General features: G+C 41.3%; 1 protein-coding gene across 1 annotated transcript in view; it reads right to left on the bottom strand.

The window, feature by feature from the left end:
• Window positions 1-15,237, bottom strand: part of acss3 (acyl-CoA synthetase short chain family member 3) — a 45,534-nt gene that overhangs the window by 17,312 nt on the left and 12,985 nt on the right. Inside the window, exon 9 of the mRNA XM_080518624.1 lies at window positions 7,042-7,145. Within this exon, the coding sequence (XP_080374750.1) occupies window positions 7,042-7,145 (104 nt within the window). The remainder of the gene's footprint in view (window positions 1-7,041; window positions 7,146-15,237) is intronic.

Here is a 15,237-nt window from a genome sequence, read left to right as displayed (position 1 = left end):
GTCGGTATGCAAACAAACTTTGGTGTTCAAGTGTTCTGATTGTAATGAGTTTCTCAAGTCGCTCTCTCCGTCTCTCTCTTCTCAGCGATACACATTTTCAAGTAAATGAGCCTTGAATGCTAAACTGCTTTCCATTGACCAACTTTCTTCTCCTGTGCTCAAGGGGAAGATGAAGGAGAGTTGTCAAGGCTCCTCTTCGCTAAAAGTTGTTTGATTGATGTCTCTGGAGAGTCCAACGGTGCACCGTGACACTTCCAGTGGCATGACTCATGAACTTCGCCCAGGTAGGAGGAAACCATGTACAAGACGTGTCTATCTGGAAAAAATGTGCACTTTTATAGCTTTTAGTGACATTTCAGACCTTTCTCTGAAATAAAAACACTGCTTTCACCTCATCGTGTACAACAGATGACAGAGTTATAAATGTGAAATAATGAAGATGTGGTTGAGGAAATGTTGTTGTGAAGACATCCAAACCTGAGTCAAGTCAAGACCAAGACCAGAGCTTCAAAAGACGAAAGGGTTTTTCACATTCATAGTTCATAGATAGTCCGCGACTCAGTTTACTTGGGAGGGAGAGGAGCCGGGACTTTTCACACCTTCATTTAGTTCAGGTGGCGTTCACATTCACTTTAGAGACCGAGAAAATGTCACACAATTACAACAACTGCCAGTTTAGAGGCGCAGGGAACATATCACGCAACTTTTCAACACTTTCACATGGTTCTTATTTTTTCCAAAAACATTGTATTCAAAGCTTTTTGCCCCAAATCCTTCTTGTCCTTGGTTTCCAAGCAGTTGAATATTTGATCATTCAGAATCTGCTGGTTTCAGGGAGCTTATTCAGACCAGCCTGTGCGACTCTGACCTTATCTAACTATGTGCATGCCACACTGAGATCTGATCATTTAATGATCCTCTACTAATGATCATAATTAGTAGCAGACAGGAGAATATCCTGAGCCCCCATTTAATCATAGAACTATATAACAAGATCACCTCAACATTCTCAAGCCCACACACAGACCTCAGACTCTGCAAAGCCTACATTTGATCTACAGTCTCTAACAACACAACCTTGCACACATGAACAATACCACACAATAAACAACAAAAAAGGCCTCAGCTGTTGCAAACTAACCAGCCTGGTGCTTTGAAAAGTAATATAAAAGCATGTAAATCAGAATATTTTACTTACAGTTCCAACATTTACTTTATTGGAAATTTAGCAGCTAATCCAGTGTCGTTCTGGACATGTTGTGAAAAAAACTCCTCCGTGAAGTGCTGGGAGCAACATATAAAACTTTGGGAAGTCTTTTTGTAGATTCCCATTAAAAATAGAATGTATCCACTGGGTCCTCACAGGCTCAGACCAAGGCAGTAAAAATCAACTCCTCTGCTCGTTGATACAATTAATAATGGAGCTTCTGCAGTGTTTTGCTCATGTCTTCCTAAGGCTGAAGGTAAAACACCTGCAGCTGTCATGAGGTGAAAAAAACAGGCAGTGCAGGCGGAGCGTGCTGCTGGCGGGTCAAAGAGAAGGTCTACCTGGACTGGGGTTGGAATAAAAACGGCGACGACACCAAGGGTTTGCTTTCAATTTGCTCGTTGGAGAGCACACTTTAGAAACAATTAAACAAGCCAGAGAACAAGACGGTAGATTTTCTTCACCTGTGGAGTGTCACTTCCAGGTATGGGGACACAAATTACTGTAGGAAAACCATTAGAAAGTGAATTTTACATGATATGTCCCCTTTAATGCTCTACAACAGTGCTTTGACGTGACAAACTACGAAAACCTTTTGAATCAACCAAGCGTCTGCTGAATCTCACCTTTAAATTAAATAATAAACGCATGCAAACTCAACAAAACTACAATAGCATGATCTTTCAAAATTGACATTACTTCACATTCTCCACTATTTCAACACCACAACAATGCTACAAGACGCTGAATCAATAGTTTTGCCAAAAACACTTTGCTTTTGTCATCTTTCTTCTGCATGAAAAATCAGTTTTGGGAGGATGCACAATCACTGAGTCACAACATAACTACATGTACGTCAAAGTTGTGTTTTGTCTCGTGGCACCTGGAGAAAGATATTTCTCAAATTTAAATATATCACGTCAATATAATAACGTCAAAATGACACAAAAACTGCCATTTTTGATAAACAGAAACAGTTGATCTTCATGATCTGATTTGCTGTTTCTATGAAAGATGTACAGTAGATGTGCCTCCTATAATGTTGCTTTGGTCTAGATTTTCCCCAAATGTGCTATTGTTGCAGTTGGTGCTGCAAACCTTCAACGTGTTCAACTGATTGTTGTTGTGAAAACCATTGTCCAGCAGATATTCAGCCGCAGCAACAATAACGAAGTAAAATGAAAAAATTATCACATAATGCATATGCATGGCATGGCAGAGTGTCTTTTATCCATTCCAAGTGGGTGAAGGGCGAAGGCGGCGAGCAGAACACATTTGGATTGCAGCGCTGGCCACCAGCTGCCAAGTGATTGAGTTTAGCAGGGAGGAGGGTGAGGAACCCGACGGGATTTACACATCTAGACAGAAATCAAGAGGGCGCCAGAGGTTTTCTTCCAAACTCAATAAATCACCCGGCGCAGATAGCCACAGTGTGACAGGATTTAGTTTCGACGTGTGAATTGAGAGAAGAGGAAGCGCAGTTGAAACTCGACTGTGATACAAACACCCAACGCGCCCGAGTGAAATGAAATGCTATCTCGCAAACAGTGAAACTCCTGAGAGAGAAAGATGGGAATCAACAGCTGAATGTGTGTTTTCGTCCAGTGCCGCTGCCTGGGAGACTCGATCCACGACGGAGGCTTGGGAGCAATAGCATGCATCGCACGAAGCAGAGTGAATCGCACAGCTGCTAAGTGCTTACAAATGTCACAAAGATGCGTTTGGGTGTCTGAACTGCTGCCTGTTGATCACTCTTTAACTTTCCCGCTGCTATTATGAAAAAAGACGCTTCGCGCAAGGAATTATGCGACAAAAGATTCTGGAGGTTTGAATTCAGAAGTGAAATGCCACAGAAAGAGAGAGAAGGGTCATTGTCGTTGCTGCACTTCTGCAAAACGACTGATTTAAACCCTCCGTGAGCAAACTGCTAATCAGCAAATATACGTGTTGCTGTGGCCCGACTCTGGCGCTGGATGATCACCACCCAGGGGGGCATCAATCAGTCGACAGACCCAACCGAACCCGCCGTCCCCGACGAGGCAGCCTGTCCACCACCAAACAAAAAAATATTGGCATTTTTGAGAGGTCGTCTATCTCCCACAACCAGAAGTGGACACAGAAAGGTCATCTGGGCTTCCTGACAAAGTGGTGAGTCACAGACTCGCACACATGAGCTGCAGGAACAGAGGAAAGCGTCAACTGATTGGAACGCGCTCTGTGGTTTAGACTTGAGCTGATTTATCGGATAGATTTCATTCGCATTGAACTCAATGCCAGTTAAAAGGGGGGTTTGGCTCTTTGAGCAATATGGGTCATTAAAGAGTCACTTCATGGACAAAAATCTGGACTTGGAGCTGAAGGAACAAAGTGAAGACAATATCTTAATATAGAGATACCAAATAGCGAGCAAACATCATTGGAGTCAAAGTTTATTTCCCCAAATCCAGCCTTGGTCCTGAATTTCAGCCAATCTAAAAGTCCCTCTCGTGAGCTCTACCGAGAACAGGCAGTTTCTGTGTGCAGTTTTCTTTAAACACTAATGAGCTGTATCTTGTCCCCGCCTACTCCACGCTCCTCCCTGGTAACGCTAGCAGGGAAACAAAATAGCACCCGCTCAGTGTTTTGGAGGGCAGAGCTCATCTCCCTGCGGGAGGGTCACAGTGAATATCCACCACCAGAGGGAGTGGTTATCCCCCCTTTATGACATCACCTGGGGAAATAGCCACTCCCTCTGGTCGTGGATGTTTCTCCAGGTGAAGGGAAAATCTCTGGTTTGCCTGAAAGAGCACACAAGTCAGTGACGAACATGAGAGACTTTGCTCACTGCTACGGCCTCATACACAGACTATGTGGACACATATTACTGTTAGAAATCCTTTAGAAAGTTCATTTTGTTTGTTCATTTCACTTGACATCTACCTCAGTGCACCTGAGAAACTTCCTATCAGTTCCTGACTTACCGATGCAGCTTGCAAGCTGATGTTTGGCTTACAGATGTGTTGCATGAATCAGATGGAAGGAATGAAGGGATGTAAAATAAAAATAAAAAAACTGTGGAATGGATTAGATTAGATTAGATTAGAACTTTATTGATCCATTTGGGATGAAACTACTCAAGGAAATTAATGTCCCAGAAGCGTGCAATCGAAGAAGCACAGTCAACCACAACATAAAGATAAATGTGATTTCAATGTGATCCGGCTACTTGCTCCTTGAGTAATTGATCTTTGATCGAGCCCTACTATGATTCTATAATGAAAAACTGTTTTTAATATCCTGCACCCTGTGTATTTTATAAATAAGTCTCATGAAGAAGATTCTTGGATTTATTCAAGACTTAAACCTGCCTGATTATTTGTTTCTGGTTTTTTTAGATTTCACTTTATCTTTCAAAACTTGCACACTTCCGTGGCCATGTCTTGATTGCTAAAGCTCAGTCTCAGAGAAATTAAATGAAATATATTGATACAATTATCCTCCCAAGTGCAATTCAATGTTAAGTGAAAATCGTAGTAAGTCTGCAGCAAAGTCTTGAACATTCAGCGAAGCACAAAATACGTTTTTTCACAGCTTAAGTAAGAATAACCACATTTTTCATAGTAATTAAACCAAAGGCCATTTATTTGGTTCTGGTGAACAAATGTCGCAGCATTGATAATGTTGACTCCCAAATTAAACTTTGCATAAAAACTTTACTATATGATTTTTTTTTTTTAATATTACTATATCCTTTATGACCAAAACAAACATTTTATACTGACTTAAAATGTCTAGAGCCACAAGATATGTTCACAATAGAGATAAACAGTTTCTAAACTTGTATTAAAACTGTAGTTTTTTGTGCAGTTTTGAGACTAAAGCAGAAACTCCCGGTGTCTTAAATGGGTCTTGACCTTACAGTCACAACTACAGTTATTTGGACTGTCTTTTCATGTTCAACAATCCAAACCCAAGAGACCAATTTGATGAATTGCATTTCTGCAATATTGAGCTCCTGGCACTCCAGCACAGGACGGACAGACCAATCAGCCGAGGGGCCTAATCTGTGCTCGGATCGGAGTGCATCGCCCGTGCAAACGCTCAAAGTCGATGGCTTTCCAACAGTATTGATTCCATATTTAACACAGAAATTTGGTCTTGTCCAGCATTGATCTTCTATCTGCACAGACAGGATATCACAAAACAAAGACAGACCAAATTGTCCTCTTTTACTGCGGCTGACTTGTTTATCATTGTTCAGCAGCACATGGGAAAGAAAGAAGTCAAAGTGAAGTGGATCATGACACACATATGACGGAAACCTGTATTCCCAGAGGCCTGGGTTGTCTGAACCATCCGGAAATGAAAGTTAGAATAAAATAATCTGATTACAGATGGCTACAGCCCCGACGGAACATTTTTATATCAAACTGAAGTCTTGGTCACGTTCATGGTTTATAAAGTATCCAACAGTATTACAACATTCACTGAACCTGATGAGAGCACGATAAACCGCCAATCAGGTTTACAAATATCCAAATAATGGAATTAGTCGAGACTAATGAACGTGGCTTTGGTGGAAGCAGAGAAACACCAACAAAAGAAGTTTAATCAAAAGTCTGACAATATTTTCCAGCCTTCATTGCTTAAACTATTGTGCAACTTTAAGCCTCACGCCCCGTTTATGTAACGTCATGTTTTTGTCACAGAAAATTTCACATTCACACAGTTGTGCACATGCTCAGTAGCTCCGCCCCGTCGTGTCATGACTCCCAGTCCAGATTCTCCTGGAACTTGGTAGTTTTATTTTGACAGTCACCGTAATAACAATTCAACTTGGCCATCTGTCCACTAGAATGCCTGTGTTCTCCAATTGGTAATGTTTATATTGTATTGTTCTAGGTGTGCAAAATATTAGTTAAACGTTCAATATCCAATAATATTGCTGATTATTGTAATAATTACATGATTTGCAATGAAATTAAGCAGATGATGTGCTCCTCTGCACTGCCCTACTGCTGTATAGTTTCTCTTGAATCTTTTCTCTTTTTTATACGTATCGATGATATTTCAGGTTAAATGATGTTTGCAAATGCCTGTCTAACTCTGCCTGTGGTGCAAATATCTCGTGCATATGATGAGAAATCACTTCGGAATTAATCGGTTCCCAGAGAAGCCTTAAAATTCAAATATGCCAACTTAACCATCATAATCACCCCGGCAGGAAGAGACCTGTTCCCCCGGCCTGTGATCCAAAACATAAGAGGGATCAATCAAAGCGGAGCGTGTGATTAAATATGCCCCGTATGGACAGATGACTTTTACTTTTTGTGGAAAGTGATTTCCTGAGTGAGTGATGTCTTTTGTCAAGGTCAAGTATTTGTCAGTGGGTGAATTTAAAAAAATTCAGGAGGAATGACATTTATACTTATCGAACTTCATCACAGTTCAATTAAAAAAATAAGCACTTTGTACGTTAAAATGAAAGTACTTGAAGTTCGGCATCACATTACAAAAACAACCAGCAGCACCCACTAGTGGCCCGGCATGCCGACTACTTTTCATTTGGAAAACGTTGCCGTGTAAAAGCTAAATTATGTCTGAAACAAAAATGATGTGATTTCATTTGAAAAATTGTCGTGTAAACGGGACCGACAGTTGCACTTCATTTGCCACGTATGAGAAGAAGTTTGTGTGCGACAGTGACAAGGTGAACTGCAGTGGATTTCTGCAGTCAGTGACCAAAACAAGGCTGCAGTGTGATTTTATTTGCTGCCTCTCATCTTGCATGATTCCTCTGCCTTTCAGATCTGGGATTCTCATCAAGTCTTTCGAAAGCGGAAAAGTCTTCCTACCAGTCTGCCACCAGTGATCCAGAACAGGAACCCCAAAGTTCTTCTTTGCCCACTCCAGAGTCTCCACATCACATCGCTCTCCTGCCAAGAATATTGACCGCAAGCTGCAAGGACAGAGAGCACACCTGTCAATCACCTGCAGGAAACATGACGTCTCTCCTCCCTCGCAGGAGCCGTCGTGACGGGTTCAAATCTAGTCGGTGATGAAAGGATTTTATTTCCCTGAAGTGCACGACCAAATCGCTCTCAGTTCCTGGCTTTGACAGGAAATAAAGACTCTTCTGATGGGGGAGACCTTCTCAGTATTCTCGGCGAGCAGACATTGGAAGTTTATAGTTTGAAGCAGAAGATCTTCAAATACAAAGCATTCATAGATTCACATGGTCAAACGGAGGACAGCCCACCTGCAGTGTTGCAGTACTCCGCAGATCCTCTGGAACGTTCTGATTGTTCTGAAGCCCACAATCAAATCTAAAGGCGAGACAATCCCTCGGCTTTCGAATCGTCTCAGGAAACATGGTATTAAAAATAAACAGCGTCTCCACTTCTACAAGCCTTCAGGTTAGATTCTTAAATGAGCCGTTAATTATGCAACTTACTGGATTCTGAATGTGTTTTGTTTACTTTTGTCATTTGTTTTTAAAGGCAAATACATTTTGTTGTTGGTGCGTCTGTTGAAGTCGCCGTTGCTTTCGATCACAGTGTTGTTGTTGTTGTTGTTGGTGTTAGTATTGCAGGTGGTGGAATAGTCACTGCTGGTGTTGTCTTTGTTATTGGTGTTTTTGTTGCTGGTGATATTTGTTTTAGTTGATGCAGTAGTGAGTGTTGTTGTTGACGTTGGTAGGGTTGAAGAAAAGGTGATGTTGGGGTTTTAGTATTGTTATCATTGATATTATTGTTGTTGGCAGTGTTGGCCACGTTACTGGAATTGTTTTTTGTTGCTGTTGGTGTCGTTGGGATTGAGGCAATGGTATTATTGGTGATTTTGTCGGAGGTTTTGGTATTATCAGTGTTGTTGGACATTTTGCCGCCATCAATGCTTTTGTTGTAAGAGTGCCATGTTGATGTTATGGTTTAGGCAGTAGCGTGCGGTGGTGTTTTAGTCAGGGCCAGCAGTTGACCCCCACCACACCCCCACCCAGCCCTGCAGCCGTACATTATGTCCTACAGTAAATACACAATCCGAATCCAATGTAAGGCCACTAATATGCATCAGTACTTAATCTACACCAACATAACAGCTGATCAACAACCACAACACATCAAGACACCACTGTGCAGCTTCACCATCAGATCATTTCCCACTGTTTCCTACAAGTATGCATGGAGATGTGGGGGGGGGGGGTCTCGTGCACTACTGTCATGCATGCGTGCTTGTCTGTCTGTGTGCACGATTGTATGGGAAACACCACTTAATCAAAATCAGCACCAAATGCCAACAGCAGCGCCAATCTAATCCAGAGAAAGTAAAAAATGTTTTTTGGGGTTTTTTTTTTAGATCGAGCCCCACCATCACTTGTAGATTAAATCCATCCTGCTGTAAAATGCTGTGCAAAGCCTTTGTTGGTCTGAGTTAGCTCATCCATTTCTGGTGTCGGCCTTTTTCTTCTTCTACTCACAACTGAAAAAGGTCCTGAAGCAGGTCTGCTATCGTATCATCGATCTTGCCGTTAAATTAGCCGCCATCACTCCAGAGTAGCAGATCTTCTGGATAAAGTTGCTAAAGTCACCAATTGATTCCAGACACAGATTTCAGAATCACTTTTTAATGATTAAAAAAGAAAGAAAAAACATTTTTCACAGGGCCAGCAGGGCGAGCAGTGCAGAGCAGTATTATTGTTGTTGTTCCATCTGTAGTTCTCCTCAGCAGCGTTTCAGAAAAGGAGAAGTTTCAGTGGGAACAACCAGTAAACCGCTCACCAACGCCACTAACTACACCTGCATTGGGGCGTTGTTGCTGTCACTATTAATGATGTCGTCAGCGTTAATGACGTTATTTTGTAGTCGTTACAGGTGGTGTTGATGTTTACATTGTTATTGGTCTTGTTAGGGGTTTGTCTGTTGTTGGTTTTGGTGTCGTTGTTATTGGTCTTAAGCACTCAGTTGTTTAAGTGTATACAAAGTGAAATGAAATGCTTTTCTTTTCTAAGACAGTAACACCTCGGCTCCTGGCTGAGGCTGAAGCATCATTTCCACTGTTCTGGACAGATAAATAGATTTAACCACTCCTGCTGACTCAGCGATCACAGAATAACCCTGCCTGGAACAGTTTCTATCTCCTTACAGTCACACTTCGCAGGGCAGATGATGCGAGTCCTTGTTTGTTCTGAGCTCTTTTCACAAATTCTCCGGCAATTGTCAAATTGGTGAGTTGCACTTATTCTACTTCATTTGAACAGTTTCCAGGTGGATGCTTGTTCTCCTCCAGTAAACAATCCTTTAGCCCACTATGTGATACTATAATATGCTCAACCTAATGTCGGGGTATCGACAGGTAACAAATCCTCGGAAGGAAAGTGTGAGACTCCGATTTCGGCCGTTTTGTGTTTTCAAGTGAAAATACGAAACTTGCATTTTGGATGTCCTTTACACTCAGAGTCACTAAAAATGAAACTTTCTTAAGATGACGCTTGTCTCAATGGAAACTGGGGAATCACTGCGACTGCACATGCACTATACAGTCGCAGTATAACAATAAGAACAATGTTTCCTCCGTCGTGTCATGACTCTCAGTCCATATTCTCTTGGGACTCTGTAATTTAAGATTTGACAGTCACTATAATCACAATCCAACTTTGCCGTCTGTCCACTAGAATGTCCGTGTTCTCCTATTGTTAATGTTTAGAGCAGATTGTTCTGCACACGTGTGGTTTCAGTACAAAATTCAAACAAAAGCACCCACTAGTGCAGTGTTTTTCAACCAGTGTGCCGCGGCACACTGGTGTTCCGCGAGATCTAGTCAGGTGAGCCGTGGGAAAGTATCCAATTTCAAATTTTTTTCAAAAAATAATTTGTTCTCACAGCCGTTGTCAGCTGTGAGAGCAGTGTGTTGAAGAGTAATCATGTATAAATACTCTTCACCACTAGATGGCAGCACATAACTTTGCCGGTGAAATGGAAACTGAAAGTCGTCAGTGTGGTTAATCACCACCTGCTGCTACCATCTTGTATCAAAGTACTGTGTCAGTGACAGTGATGGAGAAGTTTTAGAAAAGGAAGAATGTGAACCAGGATCTCAGCTCTTCATCCATCAGGTCCAGGTTTCACACTGAGGGAGTAAAAATAAAAAAAGAAATTGGGAAATACTTTTTTCTGTATTAATTTGATTCCTGTTGATAAAGCTTTGATGAGAATGACTTTATATTGTTAATAGAGGCTACAGAGTTTCACATTTTAACATTTACGGGTGGTGGTGTGCCTCCAGATGTTTCCAAACAAAAAAGTGTGCCTTGGCTCAAAAAAGGTTGAAAAACAGTGCACTAGAGGCCCCACACGAAAATCACTTTATTTTTAGATATTCTGCCATTTTCAAAATCTTGCTGTGTAAATAGGGCCTAAGACGGGATCAAAAACCAACAACGTACACGGGGAGAAGAGAGGCGACGCCGACAAGAGTCCCGGCGGTGTGGCGGCACGATCCTTTCAGTTGTACCAATCACGACACTGACGCTGTTTTAACTGGCATGTTGCCGTAGCAGTTTGGCCTCAGCAATTCAAGTCTGTGCTCAGAAGCCTTTCTGTGTGGAGTTTGCATGTTTCTCCTCAGACTCCTCCCACAATGTGATGTTAACTGGTGAGTGTGTGATTGCCTGTCTTGTGTTTGGCATCTGATGGGCGACACACACACACACACACACACACACACACACACACACACACACACACACACACACACACACACACACACACACACACACACACACACACACACACACACACACACACACACACACACACAGAGGTGCTGCCATTGTGTATTTACAATTAATTAGTTTGAGCTTCAGCAGTTTTGTTTTGGTTATAAGCCAGATCATTTATAAGCTTTATGTAGATTAGCCTTTAAATGTATTAATTTTCTCCAGCACCCTCCGGCTCTTGCCTGGTTTTTTATCTTTGTCATTGTAATACCCTTCCCATTCTTTTAAATTAATAGCCTTTGCTATTAATTCAAAAAGAATAGAAGGGCCAATTGGATCTGGTTTAATTGTTGCTTGCATCGCTTTTGGTAGTAAAAGACAAGTAGTATCATTTGCTTATAGCTTAATGTTCTCAATGCAATGGACGAGTAATTAAGTAAACTTAATAAAGAATTATGGTGTAAAACAAAAACAGCCATAAATAGCTCAAGTCAACCTTTCCTCTTCATATAAAGCAGTATAGAATACAGATGAATGATTTTCTTCATCGTATTTTACGGAAACCGTAGCTTTATTAACTGAAATGTCATTTGCATGTTCACAAAAAGGTCAAATAAACAAAAAAAAGAATTTCAAAACCTAGTCATGTGCATAATAAGGCTGTCCAGTCATGGTCCACCAAAAGATAACAGGAAAAACCCTTTTTTACAGGCTGATCTGTAAAGATAAGGCAACACCGATCTGTGCAGAACAGCCTTGAAAAAGGCAATTAAAGCAAAAATAAAGGCCATTCTTGGTGGCAAAGGTCAAGTTCTGAAGCCACAAAATGCTGTTACGTGGCAGGATTATTCAGTGAGGTCAATGTGGCAAAGGGAACACACGAGAAACGGAAGATAAGAAGCTGGAGTGCATGTGAATGTTTCACTGCGGAGGATTAACGAAGAATAAATGCACCTGCAGCGTGCGATGTGTCGATTTGAACACATTCTCTGTCTGAAAAATCCCCTCCCAAGGCATAGATTCATGTCTTTGTTACAAGTAAAGCACTCAGAAAAGTGTTACATTTAAATGTCTGCTGCGTTTGTGATGCTGCATTTATGCAGAGCGTGACAGCCCTGCAGCCACTCTCTCCGTGTCTCCCCACATCCATGGCAGCCGGCGATACGGCTCAAACGCATTGATAAGGGCCATTATCGCTCCACGGACTCACGAGGGAGTGAATTACTCCGTGTCAATAAACTACAGACGGCACATGTGAGCTGCACCGAATGACCACTTCCAGTCTCTCCACCATGAAATGGCGTGCATGATCATAAAGCCGAACAGCCCGAGGCTCCGAGAGGTTTTACAACTTCCATCAAATTAAAACCAAGAGGATTTGCATTGATATATACATAAAAACCAATGTGTTGTTTTTATGTACTTTATCGTGAAGGTATTTAAAACTAAAAGGTATTTCAGGTGTATGAAGTTGTTAAAACACCCTGATCTTTCTTCTCAACACCTTTCCTGCTCTTTGTCCACGGCGTGACCGAGTTGAAACTGGGGAAGAGTGATTTGACGTCAACCACGAGCAAAGGTTGATTTACACAAATGCACTATTATTTCAACATGCGTCCACTGAGGGCGAACATATCTCCATACACAGTACAAACTCAAATGGACAGAAAATGAAATGTGAAATTAAAGTTCAATGGATCCTGATTAACTCAACAAAAATGCAATTAAACGAATTAAAAGACTTTAGTGGGGGAAAAAGATGGGGGAAACATACACACACTACTCAATCACAGCTGGTTTAATCAGGGGCAAGTTTTTAAAATAACTAACCTAACAGATAGATGAAAATCTATACAGACTTTGTATAAATAAATACATCTTACAAAATACATCTCAGTGTGACTGAGTTTTTTTTTGTTTCCTCTTCGTGATGCAACTTTAACGTTCAGATAGTTGGAGGAATTTAATTGACTTCAATGAGTGAATCCAACAGTAGACTGAGTAGTATTATTTAAATAACATACAACTAAAAGTACCCGCTGCCACCAAGTTACTTTTACGTGACAATGGTTCGAGTGAAAACGTTTCGTTTTTGCGTTTCCAAAAACATTTGCATTTATACAGCAATGATTTCAACAAGATGCTCATTTCCACATTTCAATAGAGCCAGAGCAGAGAGTGTGTAGGGGAAAGGATGGTGGGTGAGTGTGTGTGTGTGTGTGAGAGAGAGAGAGAGAGAGAGCGAGAGAGAGAGAGAGAGAGAGAGAGAGAGAGAGAGAGAGAGAGAGAGAGAGAGAGAGGATGTTTGTGGAATGTCTCTTTGTCTGTCAGGTGTGGGAGCGCTCCGGCTCTACGTCTGAATAAATTCCACTCTCTGCATCTCAAACCTTGAGTCTCACTTTCATCTTTCCAAGCCTCCGGCCGTCACTGAAGAGCAGAAATTATCCACTACACACTTGAAAACGTTTTGTAAACAAGGTTTGCAAGAATGACCGAAAATATAACACTGACCAGAATTGTTATAAAGAATCATGTCATTAAACACAAAATGTAATAACTGGTTGATAATGTAACAAAGGTAGTGAGCCCAAAATATGTGAATAATGTAACAAGAACCTGAGCATTATTACCATTACATTATGGGGCAGGCAAAAATAATCATTTTATTACATCATAAAGTGAGTCAATGATTTATGGCTTGAACTGCTTCAATTTTAATAACATAAAATATGAATTCTAAAAGTTTGGACTATTTCTTTAGACATATCTATATACAGTTTATGGTATTTATGTATGATTACTGCTGTTGTCTTCTGTACTATAATCTGTAATCTATGTGTCCGTTATTTTGTACTCACAAAATAACGTATAAGTATTAAACATATTACGATCACATTTAAATTCTTAGTAAAGCTTTTTACATTGACCAGTTATTACATTTTGGGTTTCATTACATTATATTTCATAACAATTCAGGTCGTTGTTACATTTTTGGTCATTGTTAGATTTCAGGCTCTAACAGACAGATATAACAAGGTTTGATTACCAAATGCATTCAATCTAAAGCTTTTTCCATTAAAATACTCAGTATACACTTACGCCTATACACATATACACATGCATACATGCATGCATGAAACCTCCAGTGCCTGCCAGAATGGCTTGCTCTTATGAGAAAAATGAGAAAAAAATTCAACCGCACATCTTTTTTTTTTTTTTTGCAGCCTGTGTGTCACAGTGGCATGTTTAGTTCAGAGTGGGAATGAAACGCGGTGATCGCTCAGCAGGCCGCCTCTCCTGAAGGGAAAAGGACACCTTATGAATAAGAAACACAGAGTCGCTCCGATGCCCGACTGCAGCCGGGCTGGAATGCAGGAGACGAATGGCGCCGATATTTAGAACAACGATCACGACGAGTCTATACGTCCAACCGCAGCACATAAGATGACTGAACACAAAAAGCCGAAATCACTCTGGGGTCAGAGGTCATCCACTCTACCAATTACTTCAGAGATGACAACCATTTTTCAGGCTTTTCTGCTCCAAACTCAAACAATGAATGGACGACGCCCTCTCAACATGCACGGGCTGTTTGTTTTTAACTTGGAGCCAAAAGACGACCTTCACAAATTCAGGCAGGACGATTAAGCACAGGCAGGCCGCGTCCGGCTGCTGCTGCTGTTTGTTATCCGTCCACATTAACGCCGCAGCAGGTCGAGTCTGGGCGGCAGGCTATGAGTGATGGCGGCACAGAGCTGACCGGAGAATTACACGTCGGACAACGCAGACCACCGCCGTCCATCCAGACAGGCTTTCGCATGTCGCTCCAGTTGATGCCCGCGGCTGCCGTCTCAACACTTTACACAATAACTTCATCTGAAAATAACAGATCGTCTCCGCCTTGAAACAGATATACATCATGTCTCACGACAGGAGTGTAGATCAAAGTCTACGAGGCGGAAGATTAAGATTTATACGCACTCAAGGTGTGTGTGATGTACGGCAATGTTAAAAACAACACATAACATAACAGATAACGTGAAAACCTGCATTTGAGAATCAAAATCTGTATTGGAGCTGCAGATTTAGAAGAAACAGCTGGAATGGCCCATGATACCTATTGTTACAAATCTCATACATTTACTCTGCATACTTGAGATGCTAGAACCACAAACTACCCCATGGCGGTCAAACATAAGGCCCGTGGATCAATACTGACCCGCAAGGGGCTCCAAACTGGCCAAACCACTGATCAAGTTGGTTTAGATTTTTTTAACAAAATTCTTTAGATTATTAGGTTATTTTGACTATAAGTTCTACATAAGCATTGGTCCGGACG

Source organism: Blennius ocellaris (genome assembly GCF_963422515.1).
Source record: "Blennius ocellaris genome assembly, chromosome: 22".
NCBI lineage: Eukaryota > Metazoa > Chordata > Actinopteri > Blenniiformes > Blenniidae > Blennius > Blennius ocellaris.
The sequence above is the reverse complement of the archived record's forward strand: the minus strand, read 5'-3'. Positions and strand labels throughout refer to the sequence as shown.